The sequence below is a fragment of the Talpa occidentalis genome, unplaced genomic scaffold (assembly GCF_014898055.3).
Source record: "Talpa occidentalis isolate TD23 unplaced genomic scaffold, MPIMG_talOcc4v2.1 talOcc4.17, whole genome shotgun sequence".
NCBI classification, from domain to species: domain Eukaryota; kingdom Metazoa; phylum Chordata; class Mammalia; order Eulipotyphla; family Talpidae; genus Talpa; species Talpa occidentalis.
In genome coordinates, this window is record NW_023601754.1 from 54,719,003 (window position 1) to 54,746,043 (window position 27,041).

Consider the following 27,041-nt stretch of genomic DNA (forward strand, 5'->3'; position numbering starts at 1 on the left):
CCTCACCCTACGGGGGACCCCGGCCTCTCGGGATCCCAGGCTCCAGGGGAGCAGAACTTTGCCGCCCAGCCCGCGTGCACGGGCAGAGCATGGACGCTGGGCCCCGGGCCGTGTAGGCGGCAGCAGGCAGCATGAATGGGAACGGCGTGAGCAGGGGGCATGGGCCCGGCCTGAACGGGGCTGGCGAGTTTTACTATGAGGCGGTGGAGGGGCCCCAGAGCCCCGGGGGCCTCCTGCTCTCCCCAGCTGCCTTCATCAACCCCGCTCAGCACGCCAGCGTGCTGGAAGGACGCTTCAAACAGCTTCAAGGTGAGCCGGGGAGGTGGGGGGTAGAAGGGGCCTGGGGGCGCGGGAGCGGAGCAGGGCACAGCCCAGGCCTGGGACATCCTCTAACTCCGATGGCTGGGCCGGGAGACAGTGGACGGGGGAGTAATTACGAGTGGCCAGGAAATACTTGGATGGGGGAATCTGGGGCCTGCCGGTAGGGACTACAGGGGGCCCGGTGCCCGTGCCAGCCTGGTACCCCCCTGGGTGCAGAGACCTGTGTGGTACCCACCCAAAGGTCAGGACCGCAAGCGCTGAGGCCCCAAAAAGCGGAGTCCGGTGTCAGTGGATGGGGGTGCTGTCCCGCCAAGGCAGTCCCATTTGGGTGGGTTTGGAGGGGAAGCGCCCGCCGGGATGGTTGGGGAGGAGAAGAGGCGAGTAAGCCAGGAGGCTGAGGGTCCTGGGGCGTCAGTGATGCCCCAGGTTCCCACGCGAGTATAAGTGTGCGAGGCAGTGTGTGTGGAAACCAGAGTGTGGCAGAGTGAGCTGGAGCGGACAGCTGGGGGTCTGAGCTGGCGTGTGTTTTTCCGCACACCGGTGTCCCCGGGTATTTCTGGGAGCCGCTGGTTTTCGGGGGGAGGGGGTAGATGTTATCGATGCTTTGTGACCCTAGACCCCGTTGTGGTCCCGGCTGTGCACATTTTCCTCCTGACGGCTGTTCTTCCCACATCTTCCCCATGTGTTCCCCTTGTGTGCCAATATGGCCTCGCCCTGTGTGCCCAGCATCAGGGGGGCCCCCCTGGGTCCATCTGGGGCCGATGCTCCGGGCCGTCCTGAGGCGGGCAGGCCGACGGACCTGACTAGGGGACCGCAGGCACCCTGGCTGCTTCCACAAGTGCTGCATAGCATCGGGCCGCCCCTGCCCTGGTAGAACGCGGGCTTGGCCCAGGCTCAGGGCTGGGGTAAGAAAGACAGGACCAGACATGGGCGTGCCGCTGAGTTTTATGGGTGAGGTGCGTAGGAATGTGAGATTAAGGGGTGAGTCCTTTTAGTTTTTGAGATGCGGGCGCTGAGATAGAAACAGAGGTGACTCTTCCGGATGGGTCCTCTCACAGGCTCCTCCGTGGGGAACTGGCAGAAACCAGTGCCTGGAGCAGCTTCTTAAGCCCAAGCCACCTCCCCAGCCCAGTCCTGAGAACGTTGCGAGAGTCTAGTTCTCCCTGGAGCCTGACAGCATCCCGTCAGCCGCAGCTCCCCCTGGGGACCAGCCAGGAGGACTTGGTTTCTTGGCTTCTTTTTGGAGATCGGCCCCTACCTCTGAGGGGCTTGTTCCCCACTCCGCCAACCCTGTTTCTTGGGCTCTCCGTTGGCCCTGCTCCCAACTTCCCAGGTCTTGTTTTCCTTCCCAGCGTTGGAATGCTGCTGAGCTGGGGCTGGATCCCCTTGTAGCCAATCAAATGACCTCGCCCCAGAAGTAGCGTTGCCCGCCTTTCCTCTAAACCACCCCAGGAGAGCAAGCTGGCCCACGAGGCCTGCAGCCTCTGTAATGTCACGTCCTGCTAATGACCACTTGGAAGAGCCGCTGCTGTAATTGCTGTCCACACCCTGTCCTTTGTGTGCCACCCTCCCTCCCGTGGGTCCCGAGCCACGCAGTTAGATCGCACCCGTCCTAACAGGAACCCTCGGGAGCCGTCCCGGGCAGGCTCCTACGCACTCTGTTAATCAGCGCAGTAACCCACTGAAGGCGAAAGTAACGCGTCCAGTTTACAGATGAGGGAAGCGAGCCTCGGAGGGAGGCGGCCCCAGCATTACTCACATTGTTACATGGCAGAGGCCCGGTCCTGGCCCCAGCGCCTCCTGCGTGCCCCCTGCTGCTGGTTTCTCTCACGCGCTCTTCCCGAAGCCTGCTTTCTGCCTCTCATCTTTGGCCTTTACCTTGCTGCTTCCCCAGCTTTTTGAATTAGGGGTTTTTCTCCAGCCTGTCTTCCGGGCCCCTCCCCATTCCAGCCTGGCCTCCTGGCCTCTCAGCGTCCCCACCCCCACACCTCCCACGGGCGCACCCACTGGCGTTTAGAAGCAGGTGCCAGGTGCGCGCAGGGCAGACACGACCCCCTGTTACTGCCACAGATGAGCGAGAAGCCGTGCAGAAGAAAACCTTCACCAAGTGGGTGAACTCTCACCTGGCCCGTGTGACGTGCCGGGTGGGAGACCTGTACAGCGACCTCCGGGATGGACGAAACCTCCTGAGACTCCTCGAGGTGCTCTCGGGAGAGACACTGGTGAGCTGGGCCCTGGGCAGGAGGAGCCCGAGCAGCCCCATCCAGGGACCACCGTGGGTGGGGCCAGCCCTGCTTCGGGGGCGGCTTCATTTGAGCAGCTTTGCTGCGTGGATTAAATAGGAGCGCTGCTTCGTGGCAACAGGAACAGTGGCGCCATTGAACACATTTCCTTTCCCACCCACGCTGGGTGCACGTAATTCCCTTGGGAATCTTAATCTGCCCCAAGCCTATCCTCAGCCTTAGCTTTGCCTCCATGAATTGGGGCCCAGCCCCGCCGGCCCTGTGCTCCCAGGCAGGGCCTGGGGGAGGTGTGAGAAGCAGGGTTCTGGGAGGGCTCGGAGGGGAGGAGTTGGCCCACGGTCCCACGCCCTGGCCTCCGCTGTCCCTCCCCAGCCAAAACCGACCAAAGGCCGCATGCGGATCCACTGCCTGGAGAACGTGGACAAGGCGCTGCAGTTCCTGAAGGAGCAAAAAGTGCACTTGGAAAATATGGGCTCCCATGACATTGTGGACGGAAACCACCGCCTGACGCTCGGGCTGGTCTGGACCATCATCCTGCGGTTCCAGGTACCCAGTACCCAGTTAGCCAACACGCCGGTGCTGCTCTGGACAAAGATCGAGGCTCTGGGACCTTGGGGAGTAACTCACAGTTGCTGTGATACCAGGCCCCAGATGGGCACTGTCCTCAAACAGAGCAGAGGTGGGGCAGGGCTGCCCGCCTGCAGTGGCACGCTCCCTGGGACTGGCCTGTGTGCTGGTCAAGGGCAACAGGACCCCATGTGGGCCCTGAGGGAACTAGGGGTTTTACAGACCAGTCCCTCCTACAAAGAGTTTGAGAACTGCCTTTGGGGTCTTGTCGGCAGCCCCCTCCTCTGCCTCGATTCTGCTGGACTCCCTCAAAAGAACAGCCACCTTCTTACACCCTGAGCACAGCCAGGCCCGTGTCCCAACGCCACAAGAGCTCTCCCCACCCCCCAACACCAGCTCCCCTCAGCCCTGAGCCAGCTCTGTCAGCTTCAACTTTGAAACTCGATGCTCAGAAAAAAACATGTGCTTGCGGCGCTGCTGCTCCCCACCCCGGCGCACCCTTCCCTGAGGGCTTCCACTCCAACTGCGTGCCCACCTCCCTGCCTCAAATCCCTGGTGTTCCGTGCTCACTCACCCAGGATGGAAGGTCCCCAGGGGCTGTCCCTACACCCCATGCAGGCGTCCAGACAGCCCCATATCCCTGATCACCCGAGCCCCTGGCAAGGGCTGAGTACCAGCTTCCTTCCCTGCTAGATCCAAGACATCAGCGTGGAAACAGAAGACAACAAGGAGAAGAAGTCAGCCAAGGACGCCTTGCTGCTGTGGTGCCAGATGAAGACGGCGGGGTGAGGCGGCCGGGCCAGGCCCTGCAGGGAGGCCCGGGGCACAGAGCTGCGGGCCCTGGGCACACCCCTTTTCTGCCAGCAGGGGGCTGAGACGGGTGTCCCTCCTCCCTGGAGCTGGCCCCACTCACTGTCATCCTGCTCTGTGCTACAGGTACCCCAACGTCAACGTGAATAACTTCACCACCAGCTGGAGAGATGGGCTGGCCTTCAACGCCATCGTGCACAAACACCGGTGCGTGAGGTGGCCATGGTGGGCGGGGCGCCTCGCTGCATTGAGAGCTTAAATGGGGGGGGCAGAGCAGTGGGTAAGGGTTTGGGAAGGCTTGTTCTGGACAAGATGGAGTTGGAGGTGGGGACTTAGGGATAAAGAACTGAGTGGCTTTACTTTTCCTCGTAAGAGTCTCATCTCACCTGACCCCTTCTCAATGTACCCCCGTCCCCCAGGCCAGACCTGCTGGACTTCGAGTCCCTGAAGAAGTGTAACGCTCACTACAACCTGCAGAATGCTTTCAACGTGGCTGAGAAGGAGCTAGGCCTGACGAAGCTGCTGGATCCTGAAGGTAGGCAGAGCCGTGTCAAAAAGAGGCCGTGGGAGAAGACAGGAGGCAGATGTGGGGTGCCAGGAGCCGAGGGTGGGGAGAATGGGGTGTAACTGCTGGTGAATGTGGGGATTCCTGGGGGGAGGATGAAAATGGCTGGGAACAAGACAGTGGTGAAGGCTGGGCAGCCTTGTGAATATGCCAAAACCCCTGGACTGTATCCTTTAGAAGGGTGAATTTTATGGTCTGCAAATTTTACTGCTTTTGCAAAAAAGCTGCAGGAAGAAAGGCAGCCTTGTGGCAGAATGCCCTGAGCTGGGGCTCTAGCCCGACCCACCATGGGTAGGGCTACAACTTCCAGCCAGGTCTTGGCCTCTGCGTGGCTCAGTTTCCCCGTCTCTGAAATGGGAATGTTGCTTCACATGCTCTGTGAGGGCATTCCTCTGCCCAAATCCTGGGGTTCTAAATTAAGCTACACGACCTTGATGTCTCTCCAAGCACCATCCTTACAGTCAGCTGATCCTGCTGTGGTTCTGATCTTAATGCTGATGAGACTGGCCGCTGGGATCTGCCTTTGTGCCTGGCACCGCACTTGCCAGGCTTTAATTAACTTAGGCCTCATGATGCCACCTTTGAAATCAGCGTGCTTTCAGTCCTCGGTTTATGGGAGGAGGAGAGGCCCATAAAGCTTCAGCAGCTTCCCCAAGGTCGTGCGGCCGTGGGACTGGGAGTGATTCTAGGTGGCCTGACTCCTCAGCCACCTCCCGGGAGAGCAGAGCCAGTCGGTGCAGCAGGGAAGTGGGGGGACGGACAGGGCAGCTTCCCTGCAGGAACCACCCCTCCTTTAACTCACTGGGCAGACGTGAATCTTGGTTATCTTCGCCTGGTTTCCATCCCACCTGTAGCTCCTTTTCCACTTAGTTTAGAATGACAAACAGCTAACTCATGGTGGCAGTAGGCCAAAGACAAGGTTCCTCGGAGAGCCGCTGAGAGGCACGGCTGTGATAAAGATCATTACATGCAGCTCAGTGTCTGTGGCTCTGCCAGATGATTTCAAAGGCCTCTGTTGGCCTGGGGGTTCCCAGAGATAGTGGCAGGGCTTCCAGCCCCCAGCCTTCCCGTAGGGACAAGGCCATCATTAAGAGAACCCAGAGATTTCAAGTCAGAGACCTCGTGGTGGAAGCTGATTCATTTGGCTACAGGGCCCACAGCTGCACCTGGGGACTGAGGTTAGAAGTAGCCAGGACTATACCCCGAGATGCCCTGGGACCCGGCCTTGGTCCCGGCCACTGGGGCTCACAAACCCGTGGCTCTGAACATCCCGGGTAGGGGGGCTTGTGAGCCCCTTCCATCTTGCTGCCCTGAGCCAGCTGACTTCTTTGCGCCTTCCAGCCCACGAACACAAGCTCACTCCCAAATGGGTTGCTGTTTCTTTTCCTGCCTTTCTTCCCCAAATTGCTCATTTTGGTTTCTGCTGGGAGCACTGTGTAAAAGCCCCCTTAAGCTTCTGGGATTTTTTTTTCTCTCTGCTTGTTTCTAGGAGGGAAAGAGAAAGGCTGGCTTCTCAGTGCCTTCTAAATCCGATTGGTTTATTGGCCATTTTTGCCCTGGAAAATGTCTGCCTTGGAGGGCTGGGGGTGTCTTGGGGATAGGGGGAGTCAAGTTGCAGGCGAGGGGGAGTTTCTGATCTCTGCCTCACCCAGTGGCTCTTTGTCTCAGATGTGAACGTGGACCAACCAGATGAGAAGTCGATCATCACGTATGTGGCCACTTACTACCACTACTTCTCCAAGATGAAGGCCCTGGCTGTGGAAGGCAAAAGAATCGGCAAGGTACCCGTCTCCACAGGGCAGTGGTCACAAAGGCCAGAGGAGGCCCAGCCTACGGGTCTTACTCCCCTAAAGCTGGCGCAGGGTGGGGTGCAGGCCTGGGCCAGGGGCCCCATGGCCAGAGCCCCCACGGCCCTGTCTGGCAGGTGCTGGACCACGCCATGGAAGCCGAGCGCCTGGTGGAGAAATACGAGTCCCTGGCCTCCGAGCTGCTGCAGTGGATCGAGCAGACCATCGTGACCCTCAACGACCGGCAGCTGGCCAACTCCTTGAGCGGGGTCCAGAACCAGCTTCAGTCCTTCAATTCCTACCGCACCGTGGAGAAGCCGCCCAAGTAGGTGCTGGCCACGGCCTGCCGCAGCCGGGCCCACGCCAGAGGAAGCCGAGCGGGGCGGCCCTTAGGGGGAGGTTTGGCAGTTCATGAATGCAGCGGGGACACATTTCCCCAGCTCAAAGCACCAGGAGCCGGTCCAAGATAAATTTTTGAAAAGATTAGCCTTTAAAAGAAAACCATGCTGTGGAAAGGATTGCTGAGGGCAGGAGGGACCTGACAGGCGGGTCGTGGCTGGCCACAGGGTCTCGTCACAGGCTCCAGCTCCCAAACCAACACTTAAGCCAGAAAACACCTGTTCCTGTGCATTCCAGGGAACGACTTGAGGTGTGCCCCTTGACTCAGAAAGGCCTCTTGTTGGCATGGAACAGACATAGCCTCAAGGACGTCCCCAAGGTGACCTTGGTAAAAGAAAAAATCAGGCACAGGACAGCCACTGAAAATAACATTCCAGGAAGGCACTTGTGACATGAAAAGACACTCATGAAAAATAAGGGAAGGAGAGGGCCACAGCACAGCCCCTCCTGGACAGCGGAGAGCAAAGGACTCAGTGTCCGGGGCACGAGACCCGAGCCCAGCTCCTGGCCCTGCCTCTCAGCTGTCGGGCTAAGCCTCTCTGTGCCTCAGTTTTCTCATCTGGAAAACGGGTAAAAGAGAATACAGATGGCCGCAGGAGCCAGGAGTCAGTATAGAGAAGGCCCTGGCAACATGGAGGGAGGGAGCCCTCCACAGACGTCCCCGTGGCGGTGACAAAAGTGCCGCGGGTGACTGGTGGCGTGGGGTGGGGCAGGGGGAGTGGTCTCGGCATAGGGTCTGCCTGCTTTCCCGGCTTCCGCACAGCAGGCACGTGTTGCTTGCATGAGAAGAAACGCAACATGGGGCACAAGTCCCTGTGTCCCCAAGTGACTTTTGGCTCTGACCCAGCCTGATCTCTTGCCTCAGGTTCACCGAGAAAGGGAACTTGGAGGTGCTGCTCTTCACCATCCAGAGCAAGCTGCGGGCCAACAACCAGAAGGTCTACACCCCCCGCGAGGGCCGCCTCATCTCTGACATCAACAAGGTCCACAGCCCCTGCTGCCCCGCAGTATCCCCAGCCCCCAGCTCTGGCCCCTTCCACTTCTGGCTGTCCACACCCTTCCCCGGGGTGACCCGACCCACACATCCTCTCCCCACTCTCTCTCTCTGCCACAGTTGACATAAAATTAAACCCCGGGGCCCTTATCCGCTTCAGTGGCCCACCCCCAACTCACACCCCTACTTTGGCTTTTTCTGCCTGTGATAAGAGGAACGAGGTTTACCAGGATCCTGCTGCCGCGGGCAGGTCCAGTGGTTTCCACGGCTGCCCGCCCCCTCGGTCCTGGCCGCATGGTTCATGGCACTCCTGGCACCCGTTTCTCACGCGTCCGGATCCAGGCGGGCATCCGCCCACATTCCCCAGACCCACTAGACCGAGCTGCCCTCGACTCACCGCCTGCCCAGCACCCCTCCCCAGCCTCGCTTCCTGAGCCAGCGCCCTGGCCATCGGCTCACCCTGTCCCCGCCTCACAGGCCTGGGAGCGGCTGGAGAAAGCAGAGCACGAGCGCGAGCTGGCCCTGCGCACTGAGCTGATCCGCCAGGAGAAGCTGGAGCAGCTGGCCGCCCGCTTTGACCGCAAGGCCGCCATGCGGGAGACCTGGCTTAGCGAGAACCAGCGCCTCGTGTCCCAGGTAGAACTGGGGGTTCTTGGCCTATCCGAGCTGGTGGGGAGAAACGGCCCTGCGGGGTGGGGAGCTAATGAGACTAGAGCCATCGTGCATACACGAAGACTAAGAAACCCAGGAACCGGGGGCCAGGGGCTGGGGTGGGTGAGACAGGTGGGACGGCCCTGGAGGGAGCTCAGGGCCGCCCATCCAACCTCCCCTCCAACCCAGGACAACTTTGGGCTGGAGCTGGCAGCGGTGGAGGCAGCGGTGCGGAAGCACGAGGCCATCGAGACCGACATCGTGGCCTACAGCGGCCGGGTGCAGGCGGTGGACGCCGTGGCCGCCGAGCTGGCCGCCGAGCGCTACCATGACATCAAGCGCATCGCCGCGCGGCAGCACAACGTGGCCCGGCTCTGGGACTTCCTGCGGGAGATGGTGGCCGCCCGGCGGGAGCGGCTCCTCCTCAACCTGGAGGTGCAGAAGGTGTTTCAGGACCTGCTCTACCTCATGGACTGGATGGAAGAGATGAAGGTACAGGGGGACAGCGGGTGAGGGTGAGCGGGCACTGTGGGGGCCTCCGGGGGTACGTTTTCTCGGCTGGTCTCTGTACAGGGGAACAGAGCCAACGGGTCCTGTCCTCATGGGGCTCACCTGCCAGTGGGAGACTGACAATAAAGCCCAGGGACCCCTCAATAAACAAGAGGGCGCACCACGCCTGCGAGGGAGCTGGGGCTGGTGCGTGCTCCCAGAAGGCCACAGAGGAGGCTGTTGAAGCTGAGAGAGAACGGGCAGAGAGCCCACCCAGGGAGAGATGAGGGGAGAAGCTCCTGGGCAGAAGGGCCAGTAGGCCCAGGCCCTGGGGCTGCAGGGCCACGCAGGGGCCAGCAGGAGGAGAGGGAGGGAGCAGCCGCTCACGTAGGGCCTTGTAGGCCTGCTCTAGGAACCTGGATTTTATTCAGGTAACACGAAGCATTGGAAGTGATGCGTTTTCACGGGGGAGAAATGCAATCTCGCCTTGTTTTTGAAAAGGGTTGCTTTGCCTGCTATGTGAAGGAGTGCTGTGGGCAGCCAGCGTGGGAGCCAAGAGGTGGCCTAGGCAGAGGTGGGGATGAGGACGGGTCTGGAGAGAAGCGTAGGATCGCAGGGTGCTGGGAACTGGCCCTGATGATGGCGGGTGGCCGTGGTTCTGGGCCCCTGGCAATAGGTCAGAGCAGATTCCAGGGCCAGGGTAGGGAGGGAGGGCACCGCAGCTGGGAACTGGGTGTGCAGGGGCGGGCACCAGGCTGGATCGGGTGTGACTGCGTACGGGTGAGGGCTGACAGACGGGAGCAGCGTGCTTACCTGGGGCCGCCCAAAGAAGGTGCACTTGATCCAGAACAGAGCGAGGTCGGCACATGCGCGGGAGGGGCTGAAAGGGCCGCCTGGAGGGGCGGGCGGCTGGACGGGCTCCGCATGCCGCGTGTGCCGCAGGGCCGGCTGCAGTCTCAGGACCTGGGCAAGCACCTGGCCGGAGTGGAGGACCTGCTGCAGCTGCACGAGCTGGTGGAGGCCGACATCGCCGTGCAGGCCGAGAGGGTGCGGGCGGTCAGCGCCTCTGCGCTGCGCTTCTGCGACTCTGGGAAAGGTGAAGACTGGGGGACGGATCTGGAAAGGGAGGGGCCAGGCAGGAGAAGGCGAAGAGCAGAAGCAGCGAGCCTGCTGCCTGCCAGGAGCAGGAAAGAAGATGGATGGATGGTGGGTGACCTTGCCTGTAGGGGCGGATTCACAGCCCGGGTGGGCGGGCAGCGGGAGGTTAGCGCTGTAGGCCCGGGGCTGGTTCCCAGCGCTGACTCTGTGACTTTTCAGAGTACAAGCCCTGTGACCCGCAGCTGGTGTCGGAGCGGGTGGCCGCCCTGGAGCAGAACTACGAGGCGCTGTGTGAGCTGGCAGCTACGCGGCGGGCCCGCCTGGAGGAGTCCCGGCGTCTCTGGCGATTCCTCTGGGAGGTGGGCGAGACAGAGGCCTGGGTGCGGGAGCAGCAGCACCTGCTGGCCTCCGCCGACACTGGCCGGGACCTGACCGGCGTCCTCCGCCTGCTCAACAAGCACACAGCCCTGCGAGGCGAGATGAGTGGCCGACTGGGGCCCTTGAAGCTCACCCTGGAGCAGGGCCAGCAGTTAGTGGCCGAGGGCCACCCTGGGGCAGGCCAGGCCTCTGCCCGCGCCGCCGAGCTGCAAGCCCAGTGGGAGCGGCTGGAGGCCCTGGCGGAGGAGCGCGCCCAGCAGCTCGCCCAGGCCGCCAGCCTCTACCAGTTCCAGGCAGACGCGAATGACATGGAAGCCTGGCTGGTGGACGCTCTGCGCCTGGTGTCCAGCCCTGAGCTCGGGCATGATGAGTTCTCTACCCAGGCTCTGGCCCGCCAGCACCGGGCCCTGGAGGAGGAGATCCGCGGCCACCGACCAACCCTGGACGCCCTGAGGGAACAGGCCGCGGCCCTGCCTCCTGCGCTGAGCCGGACCCCGGAAGTGCAGGGCCGGGTGCCCACCCTGGAGCGGCACTATGAGGAGCTGCAGGCCCGGGCAGGCGAGCGGGCACGGGCCCTGGAGGCGGCCCTGACGCTGTACACCATGCTCAGCGAGGCCGGGGCCTGCGGGCTCTGGGTGGAAGAGAAGGAAAAGTGGCTCAACGGGCTGGCCCTGCCCGAGCGCCTGGAGGACCTGGAGGTGGTGCAGCAAAGGTAGGTCTGCAGGCTCCCGGGAGTGGCCTTGCGAGCTGGGGCACCAGCGGAGGTGGGGGTGGGGGGGGAAGGCAGTCCTGGTGGGGAGTTTGTATTGCCGGTCCCGCCACAAACGCCTCGCTCCTGCTATATCCCTTTGAGTCTTAATAGTTGTCTGGGTTTTGTTTAAAAAAAATGTTTAACAAACTCAAAAGTAGAAAACCTTATGCAGCAAACTCCTGTATGCCCATCACCCAGACTCAATCATTGTCCCTATCTTGCTCCACTTGATTGATTTTGCTTTTAAAAGGCAAATTCCCAATATTATTCCCAATATTATTTCACTTTTATGGACTATAGGATTTGTCCTTTAAGAAATATGAGGACGTATTCTCAAACACAGAAAAGTATTTTTTATTTTATTCTTTTTTATTTTGTAAAAAGAGGTTTTTATTGCCTTTGTCCCAGAGTTGGTATTTCGTATTATCTCGTGATGTGGTAAGGGGCTGGTCCCTGAGAAAGAGTTTTTCATTGCGTGACTTTGATGTTATAAACTTCTTGGGCAGAGACACTGGTGAGCCACTCATGAAGTAGCTTTATTTACAGAAACAGAATTTTATAATCATTAGAGAGGAGTTTTCTTATGGCCCCACCATGCCACTGTCACACAGCACAGAATGAGCGACTCCTTGATGTCACCGAGGGTCTACTCTATAGTTAAATTCCTTGCTGGTTTTAAAAATGGACTTAAAGATTTTTAGTTTCCAAGACATCCTTTGACAGGGCCGGCAAACCACAACCCTTGGGCCAAATCCAGACTGCTGCCTGCTTTTGTAAATAAAGCTTTATTGGAACAGAGCCATGGTCCTCATTTACATAGTGTCCACGGCTGCTTTTTACCTGAGAACAATAGAGCATGTGCCAGAGGCCATGAGACCTGCAAAGCCTAAAATATTTACAATCTGACCCTTGGCAGAAAACATTTGCAGACCCTGCTCTGTCAGACTGTGTGATGTCCTGAGGGAAGTCACACTTCACTGTATCAGCATCTGTCACCACTTAAGTATTTTTGGTTATCAGCTCACTTCTTAACACACGCAGGTGGGCAAGACCCAGGTCGGCTCGCAAGGTGTAAAGCCCAGAAGGAGAGCGGTTCTGCTCGAGGGTGGTCCTAGTGCCCAGGGCCATTCCTGCCCTCCAACTTTCACTGTCTTTTTGAGCGACTCAAGAGATGATCACTTCTCCTCTCATTTTGGAGGGGCCCGGAGGTGCCCCTTGATCCACAGCTAATGCGCACCTCCTAGGCAGGAGGCACAGAGGCGCCTCCTGTGGACTGAGAGCTCCTGGGCATGCAGGAGCAGCCTCCATTCATGCCCAACTCTTCCAGGTTTGAGACCCTGGAGCCAGAAATGAACGCTCTCGCGGCTCGCATCACTGCAGTGAACGACATTGCAGAGCAGCTGCTGAAGGCCAAGCCCCCAAGCAAGGACAGCATCGTGGACACCCAGAAGCAGCTCAACCACAGGTAGGGTGGGGGCAGGGAGAGAGGGTGCAGGAGATGACTGGGCCTGGAAGAGGGCTCCATAGCATGAGAACTGGAGCCTAAAATGAGGAAGGAATGTGGTCTGGGGGTGATAATAAAAGAAGTCTGAAAAGGGGCATTCCTGGCCAAGGGTTATTCTAGAAAGAGTCAAAGGAGAGTGACAGGGAGCAGCCTCTTTGAAACAGCAGAAGTGAGAGGGCTTTCCTGGGGGCCTAGGGGTTAAGGCTCAGCACTATCACCATGACCTGAGTCTGATCCCCAGCCAGGGAGATACCCACATGGTGCAGAAGACCTCTCCTGACACCCAGCTGCTCCTCACAGCAGTGTATTTCAGTGGGTCCACCTGTTGTGCTCCCCATTCTGTCTCTGGTGAATCCTCTTTCTCACACACACACACACACACACACACACACACACCTGCCGCACCTCTGGCCTACACCCCAGTTCTTCTACGCAAAAATAAATAACATCTTTTTTTTTTTTTTTTTTTTTGGCATGTTTTATTTATTTATTTGTTTGTTTGTTTGTTTTGTTTATACATGCACTGGGTACAGTCAGAAGCGCGGGAGGGTGAGAGAATTCACCAGAGCCAGAGCGGGGAGCAGAGCAGGCAGAAGGACCGAAGTACACTGCTGAGGGGAGCAGCGGGCGGCAGGAGAGGTCTGCGCGCCATGTGGGACCCTCCTCTGGTGGCCGGCGTGCAGCCGGGGATCGAACCGGTGCTGCAGAGGCCGCGGGCAGCTTCGCAACCCAGTGCTCAACTGCTGCGCCACCGGGGAGGCCCAAAAATAAATAACATCTTAAAAAATAAATAGGTAAAATAGCAGAAGCACATGGCAGCCCGTACTAAGGGAGAGAGAAGTAGGGAAGACGCTTCCAAATACAGCTGGTGGGGGCAGGGGAGCAGAGCAAGTCCAGACACTGGGCCCTCCCTCTGCTCTCAGGTGGCGGCAATTCCAGTCCCTGGCAGACGGCAAGAAGGCAGCTCTGACATCAGCCCTAAGCATCCAGAACTACCACTTAGAGTGCACGGAGACCCAGTCCTGGATGAGAGAAAAGACCAAGGTCATCGAGTCCACCCAGGGCCTGGGCAATGACCTGGCTGGGGTGCTGGCACTACAGCGTAAGCTGGCCGGCACCGAGCGGGACCTGGAGGCCATCGCTGCCCGGGTCAGTGAACTGACTCGAGAGGCAAACGCCCTGGCGGCCGGCCACCCTGCCCAAGCGCAGGCCATCAACGCGCGGCTCGGAGAGGTGCAGGCCGGCTGGGAGGCCCTGCGGGCCACCATGCGGCGGCGAGAGGAGTCGCTGGGCGAAGCACGGCGGCTGCAGGACTTCCTGCGCAGCTTGGATGACTTCCAGGCCTGGCTGGGTCGCACCCAGACCGCTGTGGCCTCCGAGGAGGGCCCGGCCACCCTGCCCGAGGCAGAGGCCCTCCTGGCCCAACACGCGGCCCTGCGGGGAGAGGTGGAGCGAGCCCAGAGCGAGTACAGCCGGCTGCGGGCCCTGGGTGAGGAGGTGACCCGGGACCAGGCCGATCCCCAGTGCCTCTTCCTGCGGCAGCGACTGGAAGCCCTGGGAACCGGCTGGGAGGAGCTGGGCCGCATGTGGGAGAGCCGGCAAGGCCGTCTGGCCCAGGCCCACGGCTTCCAGGGGTTCCTGCGGGATGCTCGCCAGGCCGAGGGCGTGCTCAGCAGCCAGGTGAGAGACCAGGGACAAAGCCCCAAGCAGGAGGAAGAGAGGAAAGGGAACGCAGGGGTGTGAGGGAGAGCGGTGGGCGGGGAGAGCCGCAGCCGGTGGGGCACTTGAGGCAGCGGACTGGACACAAAGTCTAGAAAATGTTTAAAAAAAAAAAAAAGAGGTGTCAATAGAACTTACCAAAACTGACCTAAGAAGGAATAGAAACCCCAGCTTGTCACACAACTGTTAGAGACACCAAGTCGGCCGCCGCGTCTTAGGCGGAGCGGGATGTGGGCGCCAGCCCAGCCCTCGCGACTTTCTGAGATCCCCACAGGCACCTTCCCCCTCGGAGGCGGCCAGCAACCTTGCCCCCCCCGCTGGCCTCCACGTCCCCTCTAAGCATGTTGGGGTGCTTTGGTGAACCCACCGTCTCCCCTCCCACCCAGGAGTATGTTTTGTCTCACACGGAGATGCCGGGGACGCTCCAGACGGCGGACGCCGCCATTAAGAAGCTGGAGGACTTCATGAGCACCATGGAGGCCAACGGGGAGCGGATCCGTGGGCTCCTGGAGGCCGGGCGCCAGCTGGTGTCTCAGGGCAACATCCACGCCGAGAAGATCCAGGAGAAGGCCGACTCCGTGGAGAGGCGGTACGGAGGACGGGCAGACGCGGGGCCCGAGCAGGGCAGAGTGAGACCCCGAGACCCTCCACCGTGGAGGATGGGAGGGCAGGGACTCCCCAGTGGTCCTGGAGGGACTGAGCCTCGGCTGGGAGCGCCGCCTCACACTCCTGCCTGAAATGGGGCCTGCGTGCAGGCAGCGGGACGTACCCTGGTTGTCATGGGGGGAGGCATTGTCCGTGGAAGGAGGACCGAAGCGTCGAGGTCAGCTGGAGGGTCGCAGTGAGTTTGCAAGGGTTTCACAAGGGACTGTCCCCCCAGGCACAAGAAGAATCAAGAAGCCGTGCAGCAGCTTTTGGGCCGTCTTCGGGACAACCGCGAGCAGCAGCATTTCTTACAAGACTGTCAGGAGGTGAGCCTGTCTGTTCCGCGTCCCGGCCGCACGACCCGGTCATCTCCCACCACGCCCGGCCCGGGAGCCTAGACAGAGTCCCCTGGGGTGTCCCAGGAGCCCCTCCCGGCCCCTCCCCGAGTCCACCACTTCTCCTGGCTCACCACCACCCCATCTGCCTCCCCCTCCCCGCCCTCTGCCTTGCCTCTGCCCTCGTCCACCCCTGCTCCCGGCTCCTTCCAGCTGAGGCTCTGGATTGATGAGAAGATGCTCACAGCCCAGGACGTGTCCTACGATGAGGCCCGCAACCTGCACACCAAGTGGCAGAAGCACCAGGCCTTCATGGCTGAGCTGGCTGCCAACAAGGACTGGATGGACAAGGTGGACAAGGTGAGCGGTGACAGAGCAGCAAGAGGACGGCCTCCGCGCCTCCCCCACTGTGCCGGCCAGGGTCCTAGCGCCATGTTGGGGCCCTTTCAGGGTGAGAGATCATGGGCCCCGGGTGCCATACCTCCCAGGTGAAGAGTCATGGTCAGGGGACAGTGACTCCAGAAGTTTGGGGAAGTACAAATTAGTAGAGAGCCAGACTGTGGCTGTGGCAGCACAAGAACAGTCTGGGCACTGGGCAGGCCGGCACTCTGGTGGGCGTCAGCAGCCTCCTATGAAGGGCCCTCTGAGGGTAACTGTGTGGACCACGGCTTTGCTGTGACCGCTCTGCTGCTGTAGCACAAAAGGAGCCAAGAGAACTTAAGCCAGTGGGCCTCGCTTGCCTTCAATAAACTTTATACAGTGGGTCAGATTTGGCCTGAGGGCAAGTTTGCCAACTCTTGCCTTTTGAGTCTTGCTATTCCTGGTATCTGGTCTGTCCAGCCCTTCCTCAAGACCTGAGTGCAGGTGTAGCTCTGTTTCTGGCCAGCAGGTATTCCTGGCCCACAGGACATGTGCTCAGCCTTCTGCTGGGTGCTGCGGGCAGTGAAAAGCACTTTCTTGCCCGAGGGCACCAGTGTCGGGGACAGGAGGAGACCGGCAAGTCTCTTTTTCCATTTGTTCAGCAAAAACGTGCTTGCATGCAACGCATGGTGCTAGGCACCGAGGGAGACCACAGGTGATCCCGCTGCGGACTCCCTCAGGGCGGGTGACGCGCCCACAGCTGATAACGCGCGCAGTAAGCGAGGCCACTGAAGCCTGGGCTCTCGGGGCAGAAGTGGGAGCCTCCGGGCCCCAACTTGGGCAAGCAGAGATGTTGGGGGGATATTTCTAGATAGAAGAACAGAGTGGACGGGAAGCCAGAGGTGGGGAAGTGGGGCGCTGCCTGGGAACAAGGACAGCCCATCTGACAGAGCACAGAGTGTGCGAATGGGCCCCAAGGAAGGGAAGGTGGGAACAGCCTGCTGGGCCTGGTCACGCCAAGCCCTGACTGAAGCACGGCTTTGCTGGAGGTGTGTCAGTCACCGAGCAGAGCCGGACAGACGCTCTGTGTCCTGGCAGCTGTGTGCGGTGGCCTGGGTTGGCGCTTCGGCTTGTGTCCCCCAGAAGCAAACCCTGAGCCAAAGCGTTTGGAGGAACTCACTGCAGGCGGTGCCAGAACGCAGTGGGGAGATGAGAAGGGAAGGGAGTCCCAAAGGGCTGACTGCTTTGCCACTTACCCCAGTGGGCATCTGGCCCTCACCCAAGGGGGCGTCCTGGGGACGGTGCAGAGCAGGTGTCAGAGTCGTCCCAGCCAAGCCCAAGGGTGCCGAGAACGGTGCACAAGTCCCAGCTGTCCCGGTCAGGGATACTCCTGGGGTGGCCGTCCCCTTATCAAGAGTCCACCCTGCCTCCCCGCCCCGGAAACCACAGTCCAAGCAGAAAGACTGGCCGCGGGACTCAGCTGCCACCGCTCAGAAGAAGTGATATGAACTGAGCGACATGAAGTGCCAGTGAATAACGCAGACCACGCGCTGATCCTGCAGCCACAAGCGCAGGAGCTGGCAAAGGGGAGAGCATTAGTGACCCTTTTTCGCCTGTGCTGGGCCCCTGCCCAGCGGCATGGGCCGGGACACTCTGAGCCTTTGGGAAGCGCTTGTTGGTGTGATGTCTGATTCTGACACTTGCACCTTCTTCATCCCAATGTCCAGGAAGGGCGCGAGCTGACCCTGGAGAAGCCGGAGCTGAAAGCCCTGGTGTCGGAGAAGCTGGAGGATCTGCACCAGCGCTGGGACGAGCTGGAGAGCACCACCCAGGCCAAGGCCCGCAGCCTCTTCGATGCCAACCGAGCCGAGCTGTTTGCCCAAAGCTGCTCTGCCCTGGAGAGCTGGCTGGAGAGCCTGCAGGCCCAGCTGCACTCTGACGACTACGGCAAGGACCTCACCAGTGTCAACATCCTGCTCAAGAAGCAGCAGGTGCGCTGAGGCTTCTAAAGGGAGCGGGGTGGGGAGAGACACGAGAGGGAGCCCAGCGCCCCGGGGGCCTGGGGGCCGCTCTCAGACCTCGTCACGGCGTGGCCACTGGTATTTTTCAAAGCACCTTCCGTGGGCCACGGGATCCGAATCTCCAGGCGCGTGTAAGGGAACCACATGCTAACTTGAAATTTTTGTGAAAAGAAGAATTAGTGAGTAAAAGGCAGGTGTCCGAGGACCTTTTCTGTAAAGGGACCGAGAGTAAATATGCGGGGGTTTGAGGTCACGCTATTCAACCCTATCTTTGTAGAGTAATTGCAGCCAGAGACTATATGTGCAAGAGTGGGTGCCAGTAAAACTTTACAGAAACAGACAGTACTGGGTCGACTGGCCCCTGCTCTAAACAATATGGGAATCGCAGATACAGGGAGCAGCTGCTGCCTCTAGGGCTGAAGAGGGGCTCCCGAGGCAGGAAGGGGATGCCCTTCTAGCCCCCAGGCTGAGTTTCAGACCACCCTGGAGCGGGCATAGGCCCCCTGGATGGCATCTCCCAGGCCAGTGCAGGTCTGAAGTTGTCAGCCTCGGCGGGGCGGCAGAGAGTTGCCATTGGGGTGCCAGCAAACCTCATGGGAGGGTGAGAGCCATTGGTTCTCTTGCACACAGTGGGCAGTTGTGAGCGAGAACCGGAAGATGAAGCGCTTTGTGTGGCCCGCCGGCGTCCTCTAGTGACAAGGCCTCGCACTGCGCCAGCTGGCGGAGGAGACCTGTGCACAGGGGCCGTTCCAACATCTCAAACAGGGAAGGGCGGGTTTGGGACTGACCGACAAAGCTGATAACTGGCGCACTTGCCACGCCCCCAGGCTCTTGTGTGTGTTAAACCTGAGGGCCACGCTCTAGGCCGGGCGGGCCATGATCCCACCAGGCTGAGCCCAGGTGATCCTCTTGAAGAGGCGGCATCTCCCCTGAGTCTGAAGGCGCAGCGCGGCGATGACACCCCTCGCTCTTCCCTGTTGGCAGATGCTGGAACGAGAGATGGCCGTGAGGGAGAAGGAGGTGGAGGCCATCCAGGCCCAGGCAAAAGCCCTGGCCCAGGAGGACCAGGGTGCAGGGGAGGTGGAGAGGACCTCGCGGGCTGTGGAGGAGAAGTTCAGGGCCCTGTGCCAGCCCATGAAGCAGCGCTGCCAGCGCCTGCAGGCCTCTCGCGAGCAGCACCAGTTCCACCGGGACGTGGAGGATGAGATCGTGAGTCACTAGGAGGTGGGGGGCGGGGGAGGGGGGCGTGTAGGCTCTTCACTGAGGCAAACTGCTCCCTGCCTGCAGCTCCCTAGCTCCTTTCCTGGACGCTGGGGAGATGCCGGGCGTGCTCAGCTCTGCGGCACACGGGGAAGCCCCTCGGACCCACTGCACCAGATCCCAGAGATGCCCAGCCTCAGTGCGTGCGCACTCATGCACACACGCACGCACATGCACACACACTAGCCCTAAATTCCACCCCCCACGTGTCCCTCCTGTCCGACCCCGTTCTCACTGTGCCCTCCACGGGACCTCCAGTCACCCCTCCCTCTCATCCAGCTGTGGGTGACTGAGCGGCTGCCCATGGCCAGCTCCATGGAACACGGCAAGGACCTGCCTAGTGTCCAGCTCCTCATGAAGAAAAACCAGGTGAGGCAGCAGCTAATGGTGACAGCAGAGGGCCCCAGGTGTGGACATTGCATTTCTTGCTAACCGGGTTTCTCCCCATACTGTGTGTGACCCTCAGCTGCATGGCTTACCTTCCTCGCCGGGGCGGGCAGGTGCCTGGGAGGGGGACTAGGTGGACTGAAGGGGCGTTGCCACCACATCCATAGGCCAGAAAAGACAGGAAGGGGGCTCAGAAGGGCAGGCAGAGAGCGTAGGGGGTTGGTGTTGAGTGGCTGCGGTTGAGGGGGGGTGTCGGGTGAGGGGTCCCTCAGCTAAAGCCTTTCTGTGCTTCCTCCCCGTGGCCGTGGGCAGACCCTGCAGAAGGAGATCCAGGGCCATGAGCCCCGGATCGCAGACCTGACTGAGCGGCAGCGGGCCCTGGGCGTGGCGGCGGCGGGTCCCGAGCTAGCTGAGCTGCAGGAGATGTGGAAGCGCCTGAGCCGGGAGCTGGAGCTCCGCGGGCAGCGCCTGGAGGAGGCTCTGCGGGCCCAGCAGTTCTACCGCGACGCGGCGGAGGCAGAGGCGTGGATGGGGGAGCAGGAGCTACACATGATGGGCCAGGAGAAAGCCAAGGTGGGACCAAGGCGCGCCCCCGGGACTGCCGCTCCCCCACCTGCACAGCCTAACGCCTGCCCCTCCCCCAGGACGAGCTGAGCGCCCAGGCAGAGGTGAAGAAGCATCAGGTCCTGGAGCAAGCCCTGGCCGACTATGCCCAGACCATCCACCAGCTGGCGGCCAGCAGCCAGGACATGGTTGACCGCGACCACCCAGAGAGGTGAGCGCAGCGGGCAGCCAGGGCCCCTGCCCAGAGGAAGGGAGCCAGCGCCGGGCGGTGCAGGGGCCACAGTGCACATGCACAGAAGCATCCAGAAAGCTGGAGACGCGGGAACTTGGGAAGCAGCTGGAGGGACCAAAGGGAGGGGGCCGTGTGGAAGGACCGGGTCCGAGCCGTGCGTCCTGAGGCCGCGGCCTGTCCCCACAGCACGCGGATATCCATCCGCCAAGCCCAGGTGGACAAGCTGTACGCCAGCCTGAAGGAGCTGGCCGGGGAGCGGCGGGAGCGCCTGCAGGAGCACCTGCGGCTGTGTCAGCTCCGCCGGGAGCTGGACGACCTGGAGCAGTGGATCCAGGAGCGCGAGGTGGTGGCGGCCTCCCACGAGCTGGGCCAGGACTACGAGCACGTGACCGTGAGTGCGGGAAAGACAGCCTGGGGGTGGCTCCCCAGGAGTAGCCCACCCCCCCCCCCCCCGGGAGTGATGGGCCCACCCTGGCAGAGGGCCAGGGGCAGAGGGCGCAAGGCCAGGCTGGGCAAGTGCGTCCTCCCAGGTCTTGAGGTCTTTCATTTGAAGAATTGCGCAGGAGGGGGATGTTGGGTTGAGCAGTCGGGGTGAAAAGGAAACTCCAAGCCCTCTTTTGCAACAGAGCCCAACACTATGGGGAGCTTCACAGTCTGCTGCAGTGTCAGGGGTTCGGACCCTGACCAGGGCAGAAATAGGCCCTAGTGAGGCAGCCCTGTGTGAAGGTCCAGAGCGAGTTGCCCTGCCCTGCAGGGGGCTGGAAGTGTCAGTCACCTCCAGGCCAGCGGGAACCAGTTCCACCTGCTCATTAACTCCACCAGCCAGCGGGATACGCGGGTTTTAGCCCATGTGGCCCAGGGGAGAGACGTGCTTTCTTAGATGGGGGTGCAGGACTCTCCATCAGCGGGGGACCGCGCTCCTCACAGCACTGCCCTGCCGCTGTCCTCCACCAGATGCTCCGGGATAAATTCCGAGAGTTCTCCCGGGACACGAGCACCATCGGCCAGGAGCGCGTGGACAGCGCCAACGCCTTGGCCAACGGGCTCATCGCCGGGGGCCACGCTGCCCGGGCCACTGTGGCCGAGTGGAAGGACAGCCTCAACGAGGCCTGGGCTGACCTCCTCGAGCTGCTGGACACGCGGGGTCAGGTGCTGGCGGCCGCGCATGAGCTGCAGCGCTTCCTGCACGGGGCCCGCCAGGCCCTGGCGCGGGTGCAGCACAAGCAGCAGCAGCTCCCAGATGGCGCCGGCCGGGACCTCAACGGTGCCGAGGCCCTGCAGCGCCGACACTGCGCCTTCGAGCACGACATCCAGGCCCTCAGCACCCAGGTCTGCCCCGAGCTTGAGAAGCTGGGGGTTGAGGGTGTTATGTTCCAGTGGGTGACTTAGGGGTGAGGTTAGGGAAACACCTCTGGGCAGGGGACATCCAGCCACCTGTTCACACCTTCCGCGACAAACCTGGGGGCCTGTGACCTTTGCTGAAGGCCCCAAAGACAAGATGATCTTCATGCTGGTCCCGCTAAGGCTCTGGAGCCTCACAAATAAGAGCCTCCCTCCAGGTCTAAGTCCAGTCAGACCCCCCAGCCCCTGCTACAGCTGACCTCCCATCGTTGGTCCCTCAAGGCCTGGACAGGCCCCTGAAAGTTCAGCACACTGATGGCCCTTGGACAGGACTGGCCCCCAGGCCCAAGGAGGAAGCCCAAGAGGGCAGGTGACTCGGCTCACCTAGGCACCAGCCTTCTCTCCTCCTAGCCCCACCCTTTGCTCCTGTGACTGGCAAGTGAGTAGAGAGGAGATAGAGAGCAAGGCCAGGCCCAGGGAGACGCCAGGCCCTCGAGCCTCACAGCCCTGCCTGACTCTGCCCTCTGGGGCCCTACAGGTCCAGCAAGTACAGGACGATGGTCTCCGGCTCCAGAAGGCATACGCTGGAGACAAGGCCGAGGAGATCGGCCGCCACATGAAGTCTGTGGCCGAAGCCTGGGCTCAGCTTCAGGGAAGCTCCGCAGCCCGCCGCCAGCTGCTGCTGGACACCACGGACAAGTTCCGCTTCTTCAAGGCCGTCCGGGAGCTGATGCTGTGGATGGACGGGGTGAACCTGCAGATGGATGCCCAGGAACGGCCCCGGTGAGGCCTACAGTGCCCGGTGGCCTCCGGCTGTGGGCTGGTGGTTGGGACTGGGTTGTGGGCAGCAGGTGACGCAATCTCTGCACCCCCAGGGATGTGTCCTCTGCAGATCTGGTCATTAAGAACCACCAGGGCATCAAGGCAGAGATAGAGGCCAGGGCCGACCGCTTCTCCTCCTGCATCGACATGGGGAAGGGGCTGCTGGCGAGGAACCACTATGCAGCTGAGGAGGTGGGCGCGGCCGGGGGAGGCCCGGAGCTGGTTTCTTCTCTGAGTCTGTTGCCCTCCTGCTTTCCTGCCTCTGCAGAAACCCTTCACTCGCTCTCCCCAGTGCTGTTCGCCGGGCTTTCTCACCTGCCCCCGCAACTTCCCACCTAATCAGAAATCACTGTTTCCACCATGCACACCCCTCTTCTGGGGCCCCGAAAAGGTCCTGCTTGGTGCTAACTCTCAGCGTCTCTGCCCCCCAGATCTCAGAGAAGCTGTCTCAGCTGCAGGCGCGGCGCCAGGAGACAGCTGACAAGTGGCAGGAGAAGATGGACTGGCTGCAGCTCGGTGAGGCGTCATGGGGCCAGGAGCCTGGCTGAGGGCGCTGGGCCTGGGAGAGGGGCTGTGGCTTTCTCGGTGTCCATGGCTTGAGGCTGCCGTGGCCCCAGCGCCCTGCCGGCGCCCTCTCTGACCTCCCACCTCCCCGCCACCCCATCCCTGCAGTTCTGGAGGTGCTCGTGTTTGGGAGAGACGCAGGCATGGCAGAGGCCTGGCTGTGCAGCCAGGAGCCGCTGGTGCGGAGCGCCGAGCTGGGCTGCACGGTGGACGAAGTGGAGACGCTCATCAAGCGGCACGAGGCCTTCCAGAAGTCGGCAGTGGCCTGGGAGGAGCGGTTCAGCGCGCTGGAGAAGCTCACTGCGGTGAGGGCGACGGGACCCCGGGAGGGCCGACCCCGCCCCCGGGCCTCGCGCTGGCTCCTGCTGGGAGACCTTCTCTTCCCAGGGCACCAGCGTCTCCCAGATGGGAGCCCCAGATGGGAGCTCGGGATGTCAGCGTTGTCCTGGGTGGAGCTCAGGACACCGCCTCCCCGCCGGCTCCTGCCCCCCACCTCCTTCCTGGTCCATCCGACTGGAGTGGAGACATGTTTGCTTTCCTCGCCCTCCTGGTCCTCTGAGAGGGGTCCGTCTACCCTCTGACCTCAGAAATTTCTGACAGCTGGAGGAGCAGGAGAAGGAGCGGAAAAGGAAGAGGGAGGAGGAGGAGCGGAGGAAACAGCCCCCTGCCCCGGAGCCCGCGGCCAGCGCGCCTGCAGGGGACCCGGCGGGCAGCCACGCAGCTCCCGAGACCACCTGGGACGGGTGAGAGCTGGGCCGCTGGGCTGGGCGGCTGAGGCCGAGCCCCGGCGACCCCAGAACTCATTCTCGGTCACTTCTGCCATTCCAGAGCCCACCCCCGCCCGCCCGTGTCCGCGCAGCCTGCCAGCGTTAACGGAGTCTGCACAGATTCCCCGCAGGTGCCCACCAGCTCCCAGGCGCCCCCTCAGAATCCCGGGCCCCTCCCCCCCCACCGCCCACATTCTCTTACAGCCCCTTGTCCTTGTAGATACGGTCAGAACAGCAGAGACTTGAGCAGGGAGGCTTTCCAGAAGGGCCTGTGAGTTTCTCCTAGAGGTGTTGATAACTGTTTGAAGCAGCGGCAAAGAGGGGTGTGGGCGGGTGGCAGGGATATTGGGGGGAGCAGGCGGAGGCTTAGCAGGAACATGGGGGCGAGGCCACCTTACACGCAAGCCTGAGTTGCTGCCATCCTGTCCTTTGACCCCGACACTGTCTTCGTTCTGTGCAGAGCTCGGGCCCGAGGGACGAAGCCAACGGGCCAGGGGGTGAGAGGCAGGCCCGGACGCGGGGCCCGGCCCCTCCTGCCATGCCCCAGAGCAGGTCGTCCGAGTCAGCCCGGGTGGCCACGCTGCCCCCTCGAGGCCCGGAGCTCTCCGCCCAGGAGCAGATGGAGGGCATGCTGTGCCGCAAGCAGGAGATGGAGGCTTTCGGCAAGAAGGCCGCCAACAGGTACGGGGTCTGACCAGGTGGTGCCCGTGCCTTGCCTGTTCTGGAGGGGCTTCCCGGAACCTCTCCCACAGAGGTGGGTGGGTGGGGGCCCTGAGGGGGCATCTCCGGGAAAGGCGCAGGTGGGGCTCAGACGAGGCCAGGAGGGTACAAGGACTGTGGTGAGCCTGAAGACAGGAGTGGCACCAGAGGGGTGTCCCAGCACCCCCCAGCCATCCCGCTTGGCCGTTGCCATCACGGCCGGGGTGTCACCTGCGCCCCGCCCCCAGGTCGTGGCAGAACGTGTACTGTGTGCTGCGGCGGGGGAGCCTGGGCTTCTACAAGGACGCGAAGGCGGCCAGCGCGGGAGTGCCCTACCACGGGGAGGTGCCTGTCAGCCTGGCCAGGGCCCAGGGCAGCGTGGCCCTGGACTATCGAAAGCGCAAGCATGTCTTCAAGCTGGGGTAGGAACAGCACCCGCGGATGGGCAGGGGCCTGGGGGGGACAGGGTGACGGGGAGCCCTGAGCTCGGTCCAGAGGGAATCGAGGTACATTTGGGGAAGGAGAGGTGGGGGTTCTGCCCACCGTCCACTCTTAACGGGGCAGGATCAGCAAGACGTGGACCTGATGGCTAATGAGGTCGGGCTGAAAAATTATCCTGGGTGGGAAATGAGACGGGCTGGTGCTGGCGCCCTCCCGGCCTCAGGGACCTCCAGGGACCGCCCCTGCCTGCCAGTCCTCAGCCGGGTAGCCGGGGTGGCAGGGCGCTGCTCTGGGTGCCCTGAGCCAGTCAGGAAGGCTCCGCTCCTGCTGGGTCCTGGGAATCCGAATGTGTCTGGCGCAAGTGTCTGGGCGGCTGAGGGCCACGGGGCGCGCTCTCCAGTCTCGGGGTGCTGAGCGGGCCAGGCCCCATCCTGAGGTCCCTCCCTCTCCCGACAGCTTACAGGACGGGAAAGAGTATTTATTCCAGGCCAAGGATGAGGTGAGCTGTTTGCTTCTCTTCTCCTTTTTCTCCTCCAAGATAAGAAGGGTCCCTATCTTAGAACCTTCCAGACACCAGTCCCCTTTTCTTCTCCCTCCTCTCTCTCCTCTGAGATGTCTCGTTCATGGCAGTCAGGAGCAAGGTGCCCGCCCCTGCAGGGGTGTTTGTCCCCAAGGAGATGAATGTTCAGATTGATCCGCGGCCTCCTCCCCTGGTGCTCCCTGCTGTCCAGGCCGGCGCCCTAGCTCCCCGGAGCCCTGACCAGTTCCTTCCACGCCCCCTGCAGGCAGAGATGAGCTCGTGGCTGAGGGTGGTGAACGCGGCCATCGCCACCGCGTCCTCTGCCTCCGGAGAGCCTGAAGAGCCTGCAGGACCCAGTGCCACCCGGGGCATGACCCGGGCCATGACCATGCCCCCTGTGTCCCCCGTCGGGGCCGAGGGGCCTGTCGTGCTTCGCAGCAAGGACGGCAGAGAACGAGAGCGAGAAAAACGCTTCAGCTTCTTCAAGAAGAGCAAGTAGTTGGGGGCAAGACTCCCAGGCCAGCTCCTTCCCTCTGTTCAGGAAACTGCCAGGGACTGTTGACAGGGACCACTCTCTTGTCAGGACAACTGCCTGCTGCTAGGGTCTGTTGCCAAGGGCAGCCCATCACCAGGAACTGCCTCTGGGACCAGTCAGTGTTCCCAAGGGCAGCCCTTCTCTTCTGCTATTTAATTCCGGACTGGTGGTGGGACCCGGGCAACCCCCAACCTCACTCCCCCCCTGTTCTTCCCTTCCCCAGCCTCACGCCTCTCCCCCACCACAGACAGCGCCGCACCCTGGACACAGGCCCCAGGCGTGTGGGGAACAGCTGCCCCTGCCTCAGGGTCTTTCTCCCGCTGCAGCTAGGGCATGCCGTCCGGTCCGCCCCCAGGACAGCCAGGAACCTCTCAGAGCTGACGCAGGACCTGGGGGCGAGACTGTCCGGTGGAGTCAGAGACGCTCCCTCCCCAGCACTGCCCACCCCTGACTCCAGCGGCCTCTCCATCTCCAGCGACTCGAAGGCGTCCAGGTGTGAGTTGTCCGAGGCAACCACAGCCTTGAGTCAGGCCAAGGAGGTGATTAAACGGCTCAGCTTCTCTTACCCCTGCCTCTGGGTGTCTTTGCTTCTCGAGCACAAGCCTCTGCCCGTGCCCCTGGCTCCCGGCTCCCCGGCCACCCCGCCAGGGCCCCTCTGCTCCGGCCCCCAGACTGCCCAAGACACGCGTTATCTGTATTCGGAGCGCCCCCAGCCTCGGTCTCATCCCCCCGTGACCTCCAGGGTGCCTGGTGGGCCCATGTTGGGCCTCTTTTGGGATCGAAGGTCACCATGGGTCAGGGCAAGGTTAACAAGCCATGTTGACGTGGAAAGGCCACGACGTTCTTCGCTCGCTGTTCCCACAACTGTCTTCAGAAATGAAGACTGCCCCGCTTGGCGAGAGCCCAGACTCAGCACCGCCAGCCCACTAGAGTGTCACCTAGGGGGGATCTTTATCCGGAACCTCTTTTACCTGGGAAGCCACATGGTGCAGCCCTCTGTGCAAACACATGCACAAACACACAAAACGTACGGGAGGGTAGACGACTTCTCCCTCGCCTCTGGGGACTTGGCAACTGCAGGTTCCGGGGCAACAGTGCCGGATTGGGTGGCATCCCACGGGGAAAGCTTTGTTCTGTTTCTCACACACACCCAGTCAACCATTTATTTTCATGCCTCAGAGAACATCTTTCCAGAAAAGCAGCCCCATCTTTAGTGTAAACGGCCAGACCCCTGGTTGAACACCCCCACAGACCCCAGCGGGGTTGAAGACG

The 27,041-nt window shown here is 61.7% G+C and overlaps 1 protein-coding gene across 2 annotated transcripts in view; it reads left to right on the forward strand.

The window, feature by feature from the left end:
* Positions 1-26,326, forward strand: part of SPTBN2 (spectrin beta, non-erythrocytic 2) — a 34,582-nt gene extending 8,256 nt beyond the window's left edge. For both annotated transcript variants that reach the window (XM_037517493.2, XM_037517492.2), the window contains exons 3-37: positions 2,392-2,543; positions 2,937-3,110; positions 3,825-3,916; positions 4,068-4,148; positions 4,361-4,476; positions 6,175-6,287; positions 6,431-6,618; positions 7,558-7,675; positions 8,164-8,322; positions 8,527-8,829; positions 9,769-9,922; positions 10,144-11,014; positions 12,381-12,518; positions 13,481-14,237; positions 14,663-14,865; positions 15,157-15,247; positions 15,470-15,616; positions 17,344-17,607; positions 18,622-18,846; positions 19,177-19,266; positions 19,597-19,857; positions 19,929-20,059; positions 20,267-20,471; positions 21,035-21,409; positions 21,960-22,204; positions 22,297-22,435; positions 22,675-22,759; positions 22,916-23,112; positions 23,408-23,550; positions 23,636-23,705; positions 23,795-23,845; positions 24,035-24,255; positions 24,522-24,695; positions 25,171-25,213; positions 25,500-26,326. In XM_037517493.2, the coding sequence (XP_037373390.1) occupies positions 2,392-2,543; positions 2,937-3,110; positions 3,825-3,916; positions 4,068-4,148; positions 4,361-4,476; positions 6,175-6,287; positions 6,431-6,618; positions 7,558-7,675; positions 8,164-8,322; positions 8,527-8,829; positions 9,769-9,922; positions 10,144-11,014; positions 12,381-12,518; positions 13,481-14,237; positions 14,663-14,865; positions 15,157-15,247; positions 15,470-15,616; positions 17,344-17,607; positions 18,622-18,846; positions 19,177-19,266; positions 19,597-19,857; positions 19,929-20,059; positions 20,267-20,471; positions 21,035-21,409; positions 21,960-22,204; positions 22,297-22,435; positions 22,675-22,759; positions 22,916-23,112; positions 23,408-23,550; positions 23,636-23,705; positions 23,795-23,845; positions 24,035-24,255; positions 24,522-24,695; positions 25,171-25,213; positions 25,500-25,733 (7,010 nt within the window). In that variant the 3' untranslated portion in view covers positions 25,734-26,326. The remainder of the gene's footprint in view (positions 1-2,391; positions 2,544-2,936; positions 3,111-3,824; positions 3,917-4,067; positions 4,149-4,360; positions 4,477-6,174; positions 6,288-6,430; positions 6,619-7,557; positions 7,676-8,163; positions 8,323-8,526; positions 8,830-9,768; positions 9,923-10,143; positions 11,015-12,380; positions 12,519-13,480; positions 14,238-14,662; positions 14,866-15,156; positions 15,248-15,469; positions 15,617-17,343; positions 17,608-18,621; positions 18,847-19,176; positions 19,267-19,596; positions 19,858-19,928; positions 20,060-20,266; positions 20,472-21,034; positions 21,410-21,959; positions 22,205-22,296; positions 22,436-22,674; positions 22,760-22,915; positions 23,113-23,407; positions 23,551-23,635; positions 23,706-23,794; positions 23,846-24,034; positions 24,256-24,521; positions 24,696-25,170; positions 25,214-25,499) is intronic.
* Positions 26,327-27,041: the final 715 nt, after the last annotated feature.